This window comes from Phyllobates terribilis, unplaced genomic scaffold, assembly GCF_046119375.1.
Source record: "Phyllobates terribilis strain yellow unplaced genomic scaffold, ASM4611937v1 Scaffold_7__3_contigs__length_470593459, whole genome shotgun sequence".
In the NCBI taxonomy this organism is placed as follows: domain Eukaryota; kingdom Metazoa; phylum Chordata; class Amphibia; order Anura; family Dendrobatidae; genus Phyllobates; species Phyllobates terribilis.
The window spans coordinates 94,989,668-95,008,865 of NW_027362767.1; the positions used below are offsets into that span (position 1 = coordinate 94,989,668).

The following is a 19,198-nucleotide window of genomic DNA, read 5'->3' on the forward strand; positions in this document are numbered from 1 at the left end:
CTATATGAATGGAGGCAACCGGACGAGAGGACAAGCAGATGGATTTGGGCTAGAAATCCTGCCAAAACTAAAAGATGTCAAGAGTAGAGTAAGCTCCAGACCTTTAAATTTTTCTATTGATTTAAGTGTTTAAGGAAACAAAAATAGTGGGTTTTTTTGTTTTGTTTTGTTTTTTAACTAATTTACTCCGGTTGCCATATTGGAAATTGCAAAATGAGGCCGTTGGCAGCCACATCATAACTATGTTTTATCTTCCTCTGAATCAACATTTTAGAAATTTAGGTGGGTTTTGATGGACCTTTTTGTCTGTAATATTGTTGTAAATAAAAAATGTAATAAATAATAATTTTTAATAATAGTAATAAAATGAGGAGGCGACAATAACGTCCATAAATAAAAGCGATTCTGGCAAGATCAAGACACACATGAAAAAATGTAATCCAGCTCACAGATGGAGGAATGCCTCTATTGTCAGTGTCGTTAAGGCTAGTTAGGTCATACTGTATACTCTTTTTGGTCCGGCTTTGTTGGGTTTTGCATTATTGTTAATATGGAACTAAAAGTTTTCACACTAAAGAAAAATTCCGGAATATGCCATCTTGCTGATTATAATTAGTGTTGAGCGAATTTGTTCGGCATTTCAAATTCGGGTTCCTGTTTTGGGTTCCGGCTTGTTCGGACCAAAAAATCGTCTCCGCCCACAAACATCCCTGATTTGCCACGCTGTCACGCAGATAACATCTAATTATAACTGCTAGAACGAAGTGGCCATAGTAGCCTTAATTAACAAGTTTTCCTGCCTCACAGTGACAGTTAGGATTCTCCGCAGTGCAGAGAACTGTAGTGTTTCCCCATTCACTTCACTGAGTTTCTCCAATCTGATAATTTCAGTAATGTGATGTTTTTTGGGGTTTTTTTTTACAATGAGGGATTTTACACTATTACAAAGAAATACCCAAGTTGACCTTTGACATGCAAAACCTTTGTCTTGGAAAAAATATTTTTTTACATTTGTTAGTGGTTACTTTTTGTTAATAAATTGTATAAAGTTTCATTCTGCAATTTTCTTCATTTTTAGGCCCCTACCACCATTACTAAACATATGCAGTTTGCCAAACTGATCCAAGCTTCAGATTTTTCCCTCCTAATCATATAGACTAGATGTGAGGTCTTTTTGTATCCCGGGTGCTGTGGTTTCAGTAGCACATATAAACACAACATCAATCATGCTGTTATTTCCTTCTTTTCTATAACCTGTTTTCTCTGCTTTCCCTGGGACTGTAGATACTTTCTCCCCTCTCCATGCTGTGGATATTTGTATTCAATAACATCCCTCTTCCTGCCACTATGTCTTGCACTGAGAGAAGAGAGGGAAGAGTATAGAAGAGGGACGAGGAGCTATCATAACCAGGAGCTCAAATAGATTTGAAACATTTTTGTAAATGTACAAAGCTAGATAAAGGACTTCCCAACACTCTGCAGCAGCAAAATGGTTGAAAATGTTTAATGAAGACTAGAATATGACTTAACTTTTGCATTTAGGAAGAAAATTCCACAAAGCCTTTGAAAATGTTTTTGCCCCGAGATGAGCATCTTCAGGGGTATTGTGTTAGTGCCTGTATTGTACAAATTAAGATTTTTGTCCTGTCTGCACTATGTGATACTCTTTCAAAGAAGTCCATTCACAGAATAAAAGTTGCTGCCAGTAGTACTTATCTTCTGCTCATGGCACCTACACGGATATTGCATGTATGGTTGTTATTGTATTTCTTAAAATAGAATATTCCAAAGAAACATTGTACAAGAGAGATGATCATATGTTTCCAAAAAAAATAACAGACTCTGGCACAAAACCAGAACTTCAGTGTAAAGAATGTTATTAACGATGGTTAGTATTGATATGTTGTGCCTAGCTGGTAGCTTACAAGTTGATTGAATGCTATTTAGAGGACCTTGTATGTGTTATAGAAATGTATATTGAGTGTTTCACATGAGTGAATCAATGATTGGTGGATCCTTATCTGTCGGGTTGTTTATAAGTGTGTGACTTATGTCTGGTTGCTGGAGAAGTACAGTAATGTGTGGAACCATTTGTGGAATGTCTGCTTTGTGTGAAAACTTGGGTGACATAATTGTGAGATGTAGATCTCTCCTTAGGGAATAGTCTACTGATGCACTGTATACTAGCCAAGAGATGTGATAGAGCCCTTTGTTATAAGTTCATAGATGGAAAAACGTATGTCCATTTTTCTAAATATCTACGCTAAACTGTCTGATCTCTCAACATCTGAAGTTGAAGGAACCTCCTCCCAATGATCATAAACAGTCCAATATGATGATAGGTACACCTATGATGACATACTGAGCACTTTTAATGATTAGGAGGATTCGGTATTGCCCCATTTTTTTCCAGATATATTTTGTTTATTGGATATCCTGTTATTTCATTCTTATGTTGCGCAAATTGATATTTTATTATGATAGAAAAAGTGGTGTGCACATCTATCTGTTGACGCATCCTATTTAGAATATTTGCTCTTCTTACCCCTCCACCACCTTTTTCTATAGATTGGCTTTACCTATGATGACTGCACCAAATTTACAGATTTTAGTTGGCTTTGCTTAGAAAATGTATTAATAATATTAAGTAAGTTGTCGTTATAGGTCTAAACGTTAAGAGGTTTCTCATAAGAGACATTTATGGCATATCCGCAGGATATCTGATAGATGTGGGTTGGAATGCAATTAGCTTTATTCCCATAGCAATTAATGGTGAGCGATACCGTGCTTGCGCTACCATCTCTCCCGTCACTGCAGGTCAGTCGCCAGCTGGAGTGTGCGATCGGCGGACCACCATTCTTTTCGATTGTTGTGGGTCTCAAAGATGGAAATTGCATCTGTCAGACATTTATGGGATATTCTATAGATATGTCTTAAATGTGTATCATGAGACAACCACTTAAAGCTTGTTGTTTTCAAAGACTGTGAAAGGCATATGATGACATTTTAGTTTGTATATACATATTGGCCTGTACATTACATTTCACAACAGAAGCTGGCATGAAATTTCATGTTATTTTACTCTGTTTCATCTTGCATTATATCTTAAGATGACTTTATTTCCTCTGTCGTCAGGATAATGGAGTCAGTCTGGTTGACTATGTGGTCCGGTATTATCTGCGCCACTTTGATAAGGTAAGAGTGTTTCAGTTCCTTAACATGATAATTACTCTTTTTATGTTATTGTTTTTGTGTTTTTTACACCTTTTTAAAATATTTAGTTTATGAACATAGAAACTGTTTTCTGAGAACTTTCTTTTCTCTAGGATGGTGGGACCGATAAAAGTGTCTTCCCGATGCCTGAGCCGCAAGATTTCATGCTGGCTGCGCAGGTGAAGTTTGAAGATTTGGAAAAAGACTTAAGAAAGCTGAGAAAAGATCTAGAAGGTAAAGTAATTCTTTCTTTCTTTGAAGCATTCAATGTATAAAATTGACTCTGTATTTTGCAGATATTCTATAATAAACAGTGGTAGTACATGACCGTATCTGGTGTGTTGCTGAATGTCAAGCCTGAGAAATCATGAGAGTTTATTATGTTAAAGGGAACCTCACCACTGATAAATGCTGCCCTATCCTCTGGCAACATGCATCAGACACGGGCTCCATGATTTCAGCCAGGTATGTTTGATTCTAAAATGCTGTGTAGTTTCCGAGAAAAACATACTTTAAAGGGAACCTGACTGGTTCCCAATGCCCTCCAACGCATTGCGCATGTCCGGAAGCAAGGAAGACTGCTGACAATCACCCTCTGGAATAGAGCTTCTTCACATCCGGACATGCGCAGTGCGCCTCTGAAGCCAGGAAGCGTGCACCCGGCTTCAGAGGCGCAAGGACGTGTAGGCAAGAAAGTTGCGTGCATGCGTGAGATTTGCAGAGAACGGACGATTACACCGGGCCAAGTGGGACTGCTAGTCTGGGGAAGAATACACCCCATCAAGAAATCTGCATATTAAAAACTAACTGTAAAAAGCCTTTTTTCAAACATCGGTTTGTGTCAAAGACTATACATGGACTGTTAGGCTGGGTGTTTAGAAAGGAATGTACAAATGCTAGTAGGTTGGAGGGCATGGCGGACCTGTCAAGTTCACATGGGTTACTAGTCAGAAAGGCCAGTACTTGGCAGCTTCTTCCCGCCAGCTGCTGCTGGTGACTCACAGGTCTCTTTCTACACATGCACGCAGGGAGAGACCCATCACTCAAGGGATATGCGTGGGGAGTAGACACCAGGGACTGAGCTTTCTGACTAGTCTCCCATCCCTGAAACGCGTCCACTTTCAGTGTCAAACCTACATGGCTGAAATCATGCAGCCAGTGTCTGGTACTTGCTGCCCCTGCATATGGCAGCATCTATCAGCTGTCAAGGTCCTTTTTAAAGGCATTCGTTTGCGTTTGAGATATATTTATATGCTGATGTGTTGTCCTAATCAAAGACCCATTTGTGGATTCAACCGACCATGTATTACATTGTTGCCCATTCATTTGAATGTCTGCCATGTAACACCACATTTCTCTTGCCGTGGCCACCCATATGTTGTGCCGTCCAGAACATTCCCATCTGATCATCAAGGTTTTCAGCTCATGAGCTCAAGGCAATAAAATCATCATCAGGGAGTCCTAATTTAGACAAGTTGTCCAGCTGGAAGAACTACTTTAAGTATCAGGCACCACTTAAATTATTTTAGTTAAATAATTTAACTTAAAATTTTAGTGTCCCAAATTTGTAGCCCGTGTAAATATTTATTTTAGTGAATTTCATTATTTAACATTTAAGAACCAAAAATCAGTCATTACTGGGAAGCAGATCAGTAGATGAATGTTCAGTCTGGGATCTAAAGACAAGAAAAAACAAATGTTGTTCAAATGGGGATGATAATAATGGAAATCTAATTTCTCTGCAATATGAAATGATAACATTAATATAAACAATATGGATACTTTGTTAATATATGATGTGTATAACAATAATAAAAATGAACTTGGGGGTGGGAGGTTCAGTACCCGTGTACATCAAATCTGTGGGAAATGGACTTGAAGCATGCAAGAATTCCTCTCTGTCATCTGTAAGGCCATGTGTTTAACTCCACTGAGCTTTCTTGTTTAATAAGAGAAATACTTCTCCCGGTGCTTGTGTAACAACAACTTAACAGCTCCAAGAAAAGAATTTTCAATTGGTAAAAAGGGATTGAGGAAGAAAAGCACAGGGCCAAGATTAGAGAGGGGAGAGAGTTTTTAAGCTGGGACATAAAATAAACAGTTTATAAGCTTTGCTTACTCTTTGACGGGTATGTTTGAGGCTGGAAGATCAAAGACGACTGCCGTAGCAGCACCATGTAGATTGGGTTTCTTTAATTTAAGTTGTTTTTTTTCTAATATATTATTGAAAGAAAAGTTTTAATTTGCAGAAGTCTTATTGTTGTTCATGTTTTAAAAGGATCTTGGTTAATGTTTTCCTTAAGTTGACAAAGACAAAAAAAACCCTTTCTTTTGGTTCATATAGAAAAGAAGCAGAAGTGATCAGTTCCCTTGCTTGACTATAACTTCGGTGGGGTCAGACACCCGACATATCAACTGTTTGCAGCTCCTGCAGTACCTGAGAACGGCCGACACACACAGGGCACAAATCTGTATTGCTCCGGCTCAGTACGCTGTGTTTCTCCAGCTGACACCTGATCTGTGAAAGTGCCAGATCTCAAACTCCTACTAATCTGATCCTAAGTGATCTAATCTAAGTCTAGGTCATTAATGTCAAAGTCATGAAAGACCTCTTTAAAGAGTGTCATACTATGACAACCCCTGTCAATATGCATTTTAAGAATAATATTACACCCCCTTTATGAGCCAAAAGGAAGAGCTACTTTGTAAGAGTAGTTTTTCAACTTGAGCATAGCTGGTACATTTGTACATAACCTGGTTGGTCTTCCTTGCAAATGGCCAGTGTTTAATGCTAAATTTGCCTGTCAACTGATGCAGGTAAAATGTATAGCTAGGAACAGTATGAGGATGGACCCAAGCAGAGGTGTATCTCGGTGTTCCGGCACCTGGGGCAAGAATTCAGTTTGGTGCCGCACCCCCACCCCCACTAAGCACATATGCGAGTCAATGAATATATAATTGCCCCTCACTATATTCCCTACACAAAATATGACCCCAAACTCTCCCTCTTATGGTACATGCCCTCCACACTGCCCTCTCCTTTCCATACAAGGCCCTCTCTACACACTGTCCTCTCACACTGGGTCCTCCTATAGGTCCCAGGCGCTATTCTGTGCCCTCTTGCCCTCTCACACTTTTTTCCCCCCATATTGTCTCCTCACTCTCTTCGCCTCAATACTCTCCTCACACATTTCCCCCTCCCTCCTCATGCTGTCTCCTCTCACGCCCCCCCCTGCTAACCATACTGTCTCCTCATATATTTACCTCCTCGCTCTCCATACTTCCTCATCATACATCCCCCCCGACTCCCCATACTGTGTCTGCACACATCCCATCACTCTCGCTCCCCATACTGTGTCGCATACATTTTTCCCCTTTCTACTCACTGTCTGCACCCATCTCCGCACTCACCATACTGTCTGCACCCATCCTCATACGGTGTCCACATACATCCCCCCCCCTTTGCTCCCCATACTATGTTTGCACTCTTTTTCCCCATTCTGTGTCTGCAACCATCCTCCCCTCATATATCCCCCCCCACTCACCATACTGTGTCCGCACCCACCCGCCCCCCACTCACCACACTTTGTATGCACCTGTCCCTCCCATGCTCCCCAAACTATTCCTAAAAATCTTACCCCTGTTAGACTAAATCTTCCTCACCTCCGTTACACTAGAATACATCTCTCCCAACCACAAAAAATAAATCCCCCCCCCCTCCACGCAGAATAAATCCCCCCACCCCCTCCACACAGAAGAAATCCCATGCAAAAAAAAAGATCATGGACCGCACCTCCCTCATACAATTGATCTAATGCCTCGCTGGAAAAATATATATAACTGAACATGAGGTTCTTAGTTTAAAATTCTGATCAGACTGTATGAAGCCCACTGCCAAGTCACGGCAAACCTCTTAGTGGGTCCTAATGTTTCCTGTCTTAAAGGAGCGGCACCGTGCGCCAACCACCACCACATCGACAATGCACCAGCAATGCTTCTTTCATGTGGTGTTGGTGCAGTGTGTTGTCCATTGTTGCTGTGGTTTTGTTCTTGTGGGGCGGCGTGGTCCAGAGTCATGGGGACTCAGTCTTGCAGCATGGGTGCTCTGAGGCACCAGGTTGCCCGCCCTGCTGGTGCACGGTCGTACGGCGCCTCTCTTTTTAGGCAGGAAACTTTAGGACCCATTATGAGGTTTGCCGTGACTTGGCAGTGGGCTTCATGCAGTCTGATCAGAATGTTAAACTAAGAACCTCATGTTCAGTTTTATATATTTCTGCCGAGAGGCATTAGATCATTGTATGTTTTTGGAGGTGCTGTCCATTCTCTTTTTTTCAACATACAGAATAAATCTCCCCCCTCCACACAGAATAAATCTCCCCTCTCCACACAGAATAAATCTCCCCCCTCCACACAGAATTAATCGCCCCCTCCACACAGAATAAATCCCCCCCCACAGAATAAATCTCCCCCCCAACAGAATAAATCTTCCCCCCACAGAATACATCCCCCCTCCACACAGAATACATCCCCCCCTCCACACAGAATACACCCCCCCCTCCACACAGAATACACCCCCCCTCCACACAGAATACACCCCCCCCTCCACACAGAATACACCCCCCCCTCCACACAGAATACACCCCCCCTCCACACAGAATACACCCCCCTCCACACAGAATACATCCCCCCCTCCACACAGAATACATCCCCCCCTCCACACAGAATACATCCCCCCCTCCACACAGAATACATCCCCCCCTCCACACAGAATACATCCCCCCCCTCCACACAGAATACATCCCCCCCCTCCACACAGAATACATCCCCCCCTCCACACAGAATACATCTCCCCCTCCACACAGAATACACCCCCCCTCCACACAGAATACACCCCCCCTCCACACAGAATACACCCCCCCTCCACACAGAATACACCCCCCCTCCACACAGAATACACCCCCCCTCCACACAGAATACATCCCCCCCTCCACACAGAATACATCCCCCCCTCCACACAGAATACATCCCCCCCTCCACACAGAATACATCCCCCCCTCCACACAGAATACATCCCCCCTCCACACAGAATACATCCCCCCTCCACACAGAATACATCCCCCCCTCCACACAGAATACACCCCCCCTCCACACAGAATACACCCCCCCTCCACACAGAATACACCCCCCCTCCACACAGAATACATCCCCCCCTCCACACAGAATACATCCCCCCCCTCCACACAGAATACATCCCCCCCTCCACACAGAATACATCCCCCCCTCCACACAGAATACATCCCCCCCCCTCCACACAGAATACATCCCCCCCTCCACACAGAATACATCCCCCCCCACACAGAATACATCCCCCCCCTCCACACAGAATACATCCCCCCCCTCCACACAGAATACATCCCCCCCCTCCACACAGAATACATCCCCCCCCTCCACACAGAATACATCCCCCCCCTCCACACAGAATACATCCCCCCCCTCCACACAGAATACATCCCCCCCCTCCACACAGAATACATCCCCCCCTCCACACAGAATACATCCCCCCCCCTCCACACAGAATACATCCCCCCCTCCAAACAGAATACACCCCCCCCTCCACACAGAATACATCCCCCCTCCACAGAAAATACACTCCCCCTCCACACACAATACATCCCCCCCCTCCACGCTGAATCTTTGGTGTCTTCAGCTCCACAGCCACAGGAGCACTTACCACCAATGCTCTTCGCTCTTCTGTGTGCTGGTGACGTCAGCAGCGTGATCACATGACCTGATTATGCTTCTGACGTCTGTCCAGGCGATCAGAGGTTTAATTGTACTTGCATTTGTAAGAACACTGGGAGCCGGCGCGCTGCAGCTTCTCTGAGCTGGCTGAGCTTCCGGCTGCGACCAGGACAGATGGCCCGTTCGCCCCCTAGATGTGTCTTTGGACCCAAGGGTCTCTTCGTGATTTACGATGCAGTGGTGTGGATAAATTTACACTTTGGGACTCCTATTCTCATGGTGGGGGTTCCAGTTGTTCAGCCCCTATCAATCATACCTTTATCATCTCTCCTTCAATCCCCTTAAAATGTAGTTCTGTAGATAAAATTACTTTGCCTTCATTTGCATTTACACTTTGAGACCCCTGGTCTCGTGATCAGTTGGACGTCCAGTTAATATACATTTATCACCTATCTTGTAGAAACAATTGCAGACACAGCCAGAAGAGCAAGAACAATATATGGACCCTTTGCAGTCCAATAGCTAATAATCATATTTTTTAATTCCTATAGCACCACCATATTCCACAGCAGTTTACAATTCAGCTTCGTAAAACACAATTCCACCTGCTTTGGGGGTATAAATGGCCCCCTTACCTCTTGGGGCCCCTGTGTGATTGCACAGGTTGCACCTATGGTGTCTGTCTCTTTGTGGAAAACCCCCGTTATCCCATTGTTCCTTAAAGCCACTTTGGCTGTTTTGGGCAGGTGACCAGGTTCCTTGTGTTACTGCTCATCCAGTTAACTTTTATTAATAAACCTACAATATTCCTCTTTAGATTTTATTATATGTATTGGCCATCAGTCATTTTGACTAACCCAGACTGTTTTTGGGTTGTTTTGTTTTAGGACACAAAAATAGTTTTCAATGACTTTTTGTACACACTTACAATGCACTGATCACATACGACGTTCATTATTTTGAGCTGAATATCAGACACCGCCTGCGGACAAAAGTGATGTTTTTTTTCTCTAATCTTAGACACCGCCTTAAAGGATCTACAATCCATGTATTGTCCAGCATCTAAATTAAACAGCTTATTTGGACTGACTTGCTCACTGTTTGTGGAATTTTGCATCACTTTGTATCACAATGTCTGTGCCAAATCCGCTTTCAAGCAGATGCTGATAAATCTATTCTAGATCAACCTCTATTGATTTATAAGGCAAGTCAGGTATTTGTCAGGGCTCCATTATTTTTAACGGCAAGGATTGTGTTCTTGTCATCAAAAATATCAGAAATCAAGAAACTAAAGCATGAACCACAGATTTTGGGAATTAGTTTTGACTTACTGTAGTTCATCAGTGATATGTATTATTGATGTTCAAACAGTGGATATCAGCCTTTCTGCTAGATTTCTGATTTTATTATGTTATGAATTGTATTCATAATTTCATAGTTTGTTTTTTTTAAAGGAAGATGTCATGTTAGCTCATAGCTTGAACATGATGGACTTGTCTACCTTCAACCTTAAAGGGAACCTGTCAAATTTAAAAAAAAAAAAAAAAAAAAAAAAAAAAAAAGCTGTTTACCTGCAGCTATAGGGTTATTCTGCAGGTTAATAGTGTTCTAAAGTCATGCAGTCGCCACACGGAAAGCCCTGCTACTGAGAGGAAATTATCTTTATACCTCCTGGCGTTTTCCAGCTTTCAGTCTGAGGTGCGGCCGGTGCAGCTTCAGTCACCGCTCATTACATGGTGAATGGTGGCTGTATCCATGCCCCAGCACTGACTGACCACCGGCTCACTAGTTCATCAGTGCTGATCCGGCTGTGAGTTAGTGTACAGTCGCCACCCACTTTGTACTGAGTGGGGACTGAAGCTGCAACGACTGCGCCTCTGACTGAAAGCCGTAGGCTGGCGAAAAGAATAAAGTTCATTTTCTCCCTATAGCTTTGCTGTCAGGGCAGTGGCCCCATGGCTTTAGAATGCTATTAACCTGCAGATTAACCCCTTTATCTGCAGATTAATAGCTGTTTTTGACATGACAGGTTCCCTTTAAGGTTGAATGTAGACACAAGTCCATCATGTTTGTTTATTATTTTGCTCACTTATTTAGTGCGATTAATTCCACAGGTTTACAGACATTAAGGGCACTGTCCCCGTTGGGGCTCACAATCTAGATTCCTACCAGTATGTCTTTGCAGTGAGGGAGGAAACCGGAGAATCCAGAGGAAACGCACGCAAACATGGGGAGAACATACAAACTCCTTACAGATGTTGTCCTTGGTGGGATTTGAACCTGGGAGCCCAGCGCAGCAAAGTAACAATGCTAACCAGTGAGCCACCGTGCTGCCCAATGTTCAAGCTATGACCTAACATGTTGACACAGAGGAAGGCAAAAAAAAAACATGATGCAGATGCTATTTGCTTCTTATTAGGGAAAAAAAAATCCTTCCTGACTCCAAAAACGGCAATCCGACTAGTTCCCTGGATCAAAGTCCCATCACAGAATCTAGTGTATAACCTGTAATATTATTATATTTTTCCAGGAAAACATTTAGGTCTAACTTGAGCTTTTGCAGTGAATCGACCATTACAACATCATGTGGCAGAGAGTTCCATAGTCTCACTGCTGCACTTACAGTAAAGAATCCATAGTCTCACTGTTCTTACAGTAAGGAATCCATAGTCTGTTCTTACAACAAAGAATCCATAGTCTCACTGCTGCTCTTACAGTAAAGAATCCATAGTCTCACTGCTGCTCTTACAGTAAAGAATCCATAGTCTCACTGCTGCTCTTACAGTAAAGAATCCATAGTCTCACTGCTGCTCTTACAGTAAAGAATCCATAGTCTCACTGTTCTTACAATAAAGCATCAGCATATGTGATTATGACTAAGACTTCTTTCCTCTTGACATAGAGGATGCCCCATTGTCACCATTGCAGCACTAAAGCCCCCGTCTCACATAGCGAGATCGCTGCTGTGTCACGGTTTTGGTGACGAAACAGCGACCTCACCAGCGATGTCGCTATGTGTGACACTTTGCAACGATCAGGCCCCTGCTGTGAGGTCGCTGATCGCTGCAAAGTGTCCTGGACCATTTTTTGGTCGTTGCCCTCCCGCTGGTCAGCACACATCGCTGTGTGTGACCAGCGGGAGCAGCGATCAGGCTGGTAACCATGATAAACATCGGGTTACTAGGGGCACACGCTCACTTAGTAACCCGCTGTTTATCATGGTTACGAGCCTGCTAAAGTGAGCGGTAACCTCCCGCTCACCGTAGCAGAGTGGTAACCATGATAAACAAAGGGTTACTAGGTGCCCGTGTGCCCCTAGTAACCCGATGTTTATCATGGTTACCAGCCTGCTCCTGCTTCAGCAGGCTGGTAACCAGGAGCAGGACATCGTGGAAAGATTCTTTCCATGATGTCGCTGCTCCCCTGATCGCTGGTGAGCCTTCCTGTTTGACAGCTCACCAGCGACTACATAGCGACGCAGCAACGATCCCTGACAGGTTGTATCGTTGTCGGGATCATTGCAGCGTCGCTAAGTGTGACGGGGCCTTAAGTATAAAAATATCATTACAAAGATCTTTGTACTGTCCCCTCAAAAATGTGTATATTGTATTAAGATCACTTCTAAGCCTACATATTTTTTCCAAATTGAATAACCCCAAATTTGATAACCTGTCTTGGTATTGCAGTCCATCCATTCCCTTAATAACCTTGGTTGCTCTTCTCTGTACCCGCTCTATTTCAGCTATGTCCTTGTACAAAAGAGATGAAAATTGTACGAAGTATCTTAAGTGTGGTCGCACTAGTGACTTGTACAGAAGCAGAACTATGTTCTTGTCATGAGCATCTATGCCTCTTTAAATTCATCCCGTTATTTTCTTTGCCTTGGCATCCGCTTCCTGGCACTGGTCACTAAGTTGTGTTTGCTCTCTCCACCCATAGACCCACGTCTTTTTCAGGGACAGATTTACCATTTAGTGCATAATTATACATCTTATTTCCTGTGCCCAAGTGCATGACGTTACATTTATCTACATTAAACTTGAATTGCCATTTCTCCGCCCGGGCCTCCAGCTTACCGTTTTTGTGATCAGAACCTACTTTTCCACCTTCAAGATTGAAAACCTTTACCCTAAGATTATACAGAAACTTTATGTAGCACAACTGATTGATTTTGCCTACTGCCAAAGAAATCCACTGTGCTGTATGTAATCTGTTGGGTTGCACCTCTAACTGCATAGTTAAAATCACAATTTTCACTTTTGCATAGTTTGTATTGATAGGTTTTACATTGGCTTTGGTTTCTCCAATATTTTATATAATCCATACTGTAGTATTATTCCTTTAATATGACTTCTAATTGTGGTCAGATTTCATATTTTGTTATGCCGGGCTTAGAATTGTTACCTGGACTATTAAGAACAAAGATGTTTTTTTTTTTTTTTTTACCATTTCATTTTTCAGTGACACATTTATTACCGCTCTAGTAATGCTGCTCACAGTTGTCTCTGTTTGTCTAAGGTATAAAATGTAACATTAATCCTTATGAACTTGTGTGTGTAGACTACGAGGCTACCGATGCTTAAACCACTCATAAGAGGAAATTTAAAGGATTACTTGATCTTGCAGAACTTGGAGGTTTGTTTGCATAACCTGGACCCCTTTGTGTTCTTATCCTCTTAAATTTCCTGACCTTTTCTCTTAAAGGTTGCCCTAACATGACACCAGTCTGTATTCCAATGCTCCACCCAGCAAATGGTAGTGGTCGCCACTGTCAATTAGCGTCTCGCACACTTGATTACTGTCACTGATTAGTATGGGTCACTTCAATGTAATAATCTCATAATGACTTCCACGCAGTACTCAAATAGATGAAAAATTATACATGCACATTTAATTTTTTCCCCTTCAGCTTTCAGCTTTTTTTTTTTATCTAATTTTAGACCATAAACACAGTTTTCAGAATTTAAAGGAGTGCTTAGCTTTTTACAATTCCTTGTAACGCAAATATGAGTGGATCACAAGTTGCTCCACTGCTGAAACCACCACCAATCCTCTTTAGAATCATAGAATCTTAGAATGTTAGCGTTGTTGGAAGGGACCTCCAGGGTCATGGTGTCCAACCCCCTGCTCAATGCAGGATTCACTAAACCATCTCAGACAGATGTCTGTCCAGCCTCTGTTTGAAGACTTCCATTGAAGGAGAACTCTCCACCGCTCGTGGCCGCCTGTTCCACTCATTGATCACCCGCACTGTCAAAACATTTTTTCTAATATCTAATCTGTATCTTCTCCCTTTTAGTTTCATCTCATTGCTTCTAGTCTTTCTTTGTACAAATGAGAATAAAGCTGATCCCTCTACATTGTGACAGCCCTTCAGATATTTGTAGATGGCTATTTAGTCTCCTCTCAGTCTTCTCTTTTAATCTGTGTGGAATGAGGCAGCGCCCCCATAGACTAAACCAGGCATTACATTACATGGTGTTTCTGTAGTGTTCACACGTGCTGAGACCTCTAAAGACAGAGATATAAATTTTGTAGCCATAATCCACAAGGCTAAGTGATGGAGGTTACAAATGAGTGCATTTGTCTCCTCCTGGGATATTTGTCATTTCTAGGCTAACACAAAAATTAAAAATTGAGGTGGGGTCAATAGACAGATTGTGTACTATGGGCCCTGGACGGTTTACCAAATTTAGATCCCCCATCTCCCCACTGTCTGTTGCATACAAAGTTGACATTAAAGAAGCACTCCCATCAAAGTTTGTATCCTCTTAATATATTAAAATCATCATATTATATAGCACTGTGTACTTGCAATTGCTCATTTTGCCCTTCCGCCCAGCTAATTCTTTTTCTCATTAAGTGTATGACATCACATGATTAAAAACTGACTTGCTGAATCCTTCTATTCCTTCAATTTTCAATGTATGACTCATAAGTCACTGTAAAAGTTCCTGGAGGAGGGAGCAGCTGGGTCATGAGTTGAAGATGGGGCATGATAAATGCAGGGACAAGAGACTTCCTGTTTCTACATAGAGCAGAGAAAAGAGAAGAATAAGCTGGGTGGAAAGGCAAAATGAGCAATTGTAAGTACACTGCTATATAATATGATGATTGCAATATATTAAGAGGGTAAAAGCTTTGATTGGAGTGCTTTTTTAAGTCCTGGAAAACTGCAACACTATCCTTACTGGTCAGTAATTGTGGCAAATGTATAGTAGTATATCTCAATATAAAGGTGGATCCATAATTTAACCAGAATGCAGACCGGAATCCCAAAAAGGATTTTCTGTTGTGAACACGACAGTTGCCCAAGAACACGCTACCTCATTTGAGTGATTTGCATAGGTTTGGTCATGTACTAACTAGACTTTCCTCCACTACTCTCAATGTTCTATATTAGAAGCAGAGGAGAGACTAGTCTACTTGTGTTACCACAACTATACAAATCTCATACATGAAGTCACGAGACCATTCAATCACACAGTGAGAATACAGGGGAATCGTGACCTTGTGCACATCATACTCTGTCACGTTTCGACAGTCTGTAGTTGCATAGAGTGACTGCAGAATTTTTTTCTCAACCCAGAAAACCCATGTAAAAATATTAAGAGCTGTTAAGATGTTCACCAACAAGAAAAATCATTTGCCGGCTCAATTTTAGTTTCTTGGTTCTTGCTCTCCTTGGTTCTTATCAAATTTCCAAATAAATTAAGCAAAGTTATTTAGTTAATTAGTGAGCTTAATATGGTCATATTGGACATTAGATCAAAAGGAGCATGTGAATATGAGATCATGCATGACTTCATTTTAGAAGCAAAAGAACGTCTGTAGCTCAGATATTTTGGCAGCAAAAAATACAAATAAAAGCACTTAAATTGACGATCACTCGTAAAACCGATTCTTTCAGATACACTTGTGACAATGTTTTTTTACATTTCCTGTCTCTTTTTTTGCTTGACATTAGTAGTGCATAGGTCAGCTTTGCCAACTTTGTACCAGGCCATTATATGAAGTATGAAGTGGACTAAAAGTTTGTAAAAAAAAATATTTTCTTCTGTTGGTTACATTGTCCTCATAGCTAAACTGCTCCCACAATCCTCCTTTCAGTCATAGTCACTTCTGATTGTCACTGCAAAGAGCTACTAAATGTGACATATGTGGCAGGACTTCTTCAGATTTACACGATTTAAAGGGGATGTTCAGTATAGGAAAAACATGACTACTTTTTAAAAAAAAAACAAAATCGTGCCTTGCCTGTCAACACGATGTGCATATGAAAGGATAGCTGGTGGAAAATGAGCTTGATATCGGCACAGTAATTCTGCTCTACCATTGTGTCAATCAACAAGTTTATTATGCACTAACTATAATTATCAGAATCCTACAAGTTCAGGAAGCAGTGGCTATAATGGTTGTACTTACAAAAGCAGACAGAGAGGTTGTATTCATAATACAACATCTAGAGGTGAGCAGATCCAACCACAGGGAATGTCAATCCTTGGGTAAGCATATTTTGGGACCAACAGGGATTCCCTATGAAGTGTTTTCTCTCTCTCCTCTTATATAACTTGCTTCCAGGATATTTGTGGTATTGTAGCTCTTTCCTATTGTTTTTAATGGAGCTAAGCTACAAAACTAGACACCACCTATAAACCGTTGTGGTACTGTTTTTTGTTTTTGCAATCCAGAAGGATCTTTAGGGTATGTTCCCGTTCTCACATAGCAAAAATGCAAAGGATTTCCTGCTGCGTATTTGCTTGCGGGAAATCCCCCAATGTTGGCATAGTGCATGAGATTGTAAAAGATCCCATGCGCAAGCTGTGAAAAATACTTGCTGGTAAATTGACAAGAGCTGCAAGTTTGAGATCTGCATAGGTGTGCAAACATCTGTTTCCTCCATTGCAGTGTCTCACCATGCAAAATTAAGTGCCGATATAAACTCAATACAGCAAAGCTGATCCAGGTTAGCGATATGCACTTTTGTTGGCCACTACTATTTTTTTTATTTATGACCTGTCCCTAAGATAAGCCATCAATATCTGATGGGAGGGGGTGTGACACCCGGTGCACCCGCTAATCAGTTGTTACTGGCGCCGGACGGAAGTCCTCGGATGCTGCCAGAACACATTCCGCCATTTCGTCACATTCCGTTACCGCTATTCAAATGAATCATGCAATCCATTTAATAAACCAGTGGCTAACCCTTTTAATTCTCTACAACTGTATGTTTATATCATTCTCATTAAGAAGTTGATTTTGGAAGCAAGCATCTACTTTTGTGCGATTGGAAGGAGTGAGCGACCACTCATTGGCACACTTTTGAGTTTGCAGAAGAAAAGTTGCTTTTTGTTTTCTGGTTTGAGATCTGCAGCTTGTCAATTGATGCTGTGGATATTGATTAGGATTTCACCATTCGCAATACAAAGGGTGAAGATTGAGGCTCCTCCACACCTTCTTTGCAGTGATATCAGCAGAGAAACGTGGAGACCTACTTCTCAACCAATAACTAATTTTGCTTTTCTAGTCTTGATTTTTTTTTAATGATTTTTCTTATTGCAGTGTCTGAGAAGCAAGCAAATGCAGTGATGAAAGATTCCCCAGAGGATCATCTCCAGCCCTTCAAGGACAGAATGACAGCATTTATACAGAAAGGTAAGCATCTTTATTCCCTATATACCAATATATAGTTTATTTTTATATAGTGCCAATGTATTCCTCTCTACTAGAGGCAGTAAACGTTGAGACAAACGATGAAATCACATGGAAAAACAATATTACCATTAGATAGTGAACCCCGATCACAAGAACTTATAGTTTATAAGGCATCAGTAGAATGTAACAGTAGGCACAAGATGTGTTTTTTAAAAAAATTGTATTTATGTATTTATTTATATTTTTTAGGAACACTCATTTCACAATAATTGTTTAGTCTAAATAAGCTGCCATTCACCCGACGAACAAACTAAATGCATGTTCATAGGGTGAAATGATCTTTTGGTTTGAGCGAAAGATCATTGTTCTTGGCAATGCATCATCCTCTGTAAGTAGGACTTTCTCTATCAAGACCAATGGCGGCCTGTGTGCAGTGAGCGATCTATTATTGATCATTCAGTGTGCATCATTTAGCGTGGTCTGCCACAAAGTCGGCTAAGACCAGAGACATGTCTAACAATCTAAAGAGAGATCATCCTGGCTGTGGAATTCATAATGGGTTTTAGCAGATTTAGTTTGTTAAATGTTAAAGCAGTTAGTAATTATAATTATCAGGGCATGAAATAAAGCCTGCATAATGAAGATTTGAGAGGTGTTTTTTTAAGAATTAGGCCACAGAATTTGGTAAATGTGACATGAAACATCGGACTAAAATTCAAGAAATAGTGGTAATATTACAAGACTGACAATTTCATCTATGTACATGACAGTGGACTCATAAGAAGCCCAGATGTCCGTGATTTTTAATGCACGCAAGAAAAAAAAGTCAGTTTCATTAGTATTTTGGATCTGATTTTCATTAGAATTTGGTGTTTCAATTTAACAATCTGCGATTTTCAACTATTTAAAATAGCAAATAAATTGCTAAACTTCTCCTATCCATTGCAATGTTATTCACGGACAGAACACTGACTGCAGACTGATGATGATGTTGATGATGATCGATATGCTTTTCTCAATTTTCATAGACCTTTAGACTTGTATGGGTTATTTTTTTCATGATTCCAATCAAAACCAGACAAGTCTACGTGTTTTTTTGCGGACTGTGTATTTCCAAAAAACAATAAAACAGCACCATAGATTCTAATAGTTACATGTTCTATACGTGATACACGGACATCTGAAAAAGGACTAAGAGTGATGACTATTGAGGCATGAAAGAAAAGATGTTTGTTATACTTTGAGTTTTTTAAGTCCATCACCTCTGGATCTGGATTTCGAGGATGTTTCTCAATCAGATGATCAGACTACAGATTTTTCCAAATACTAATTTTTTAGACGTATGCATTATTTATACTTTTCCAAGTACAAATGTTTTGGTTTCTAACTGTAGTGTATGAAAGTTAATGTAAAACTAAACACAACTATGAATATGAGATTACTATTTAAAAACCTCTTGCTGTGCTACTTGTCCACACTCTAGGTCACAATGGTCTTTTGAAGTATTGATCTGTCTCTCTTGTGTTTCCTTTTCTTTTCTCGTGTATGATTCAAGACCTGAGTGTTGTTTCGCCTTCCAAAATTTTTG

At 41.2% G+C, this 19,198-nt stretch overlaps 1 protein-coding gene across 4 annotated transcripts in view; it reads left to right on the forward strand.

Moving 5' to 3' along the window:
* Nucleotides 1-19,198, forward strand: part of FMN1 (formin 1) — a 336,510-nt gene that overhangs the window by 295,432 nt on the left and 21,880 nt on the right. For all 4 annotated transcript variants that reach the window (XM_073639006.1, XM_073639007.1, XM_073639008.1 and 1 more), the window contains 4 exons: nucleotides 1-88; nucleotides 3,136-3,195; nucleotides 3,327-3,447; nucleotides 17,518-17,610. The exon at nucleotides 1-88 is cut by the window's left edge and continues 59 nt beyond it. In XM_073639006.1, the coding sequence (XP_073495107.1) occupies nucleotides 1-88; nucleotides 3,136-3,195; nucleotides 3,327-3,447; nucleotides 17,518-17,610 (362 nt within the window). The remainder of the gene's footprint in view (nucleotides 89-3,135; nucleotides 3,196-3,326; nucleotides 3,448-17,517; nucleotides 17,611-19,198) is intronic.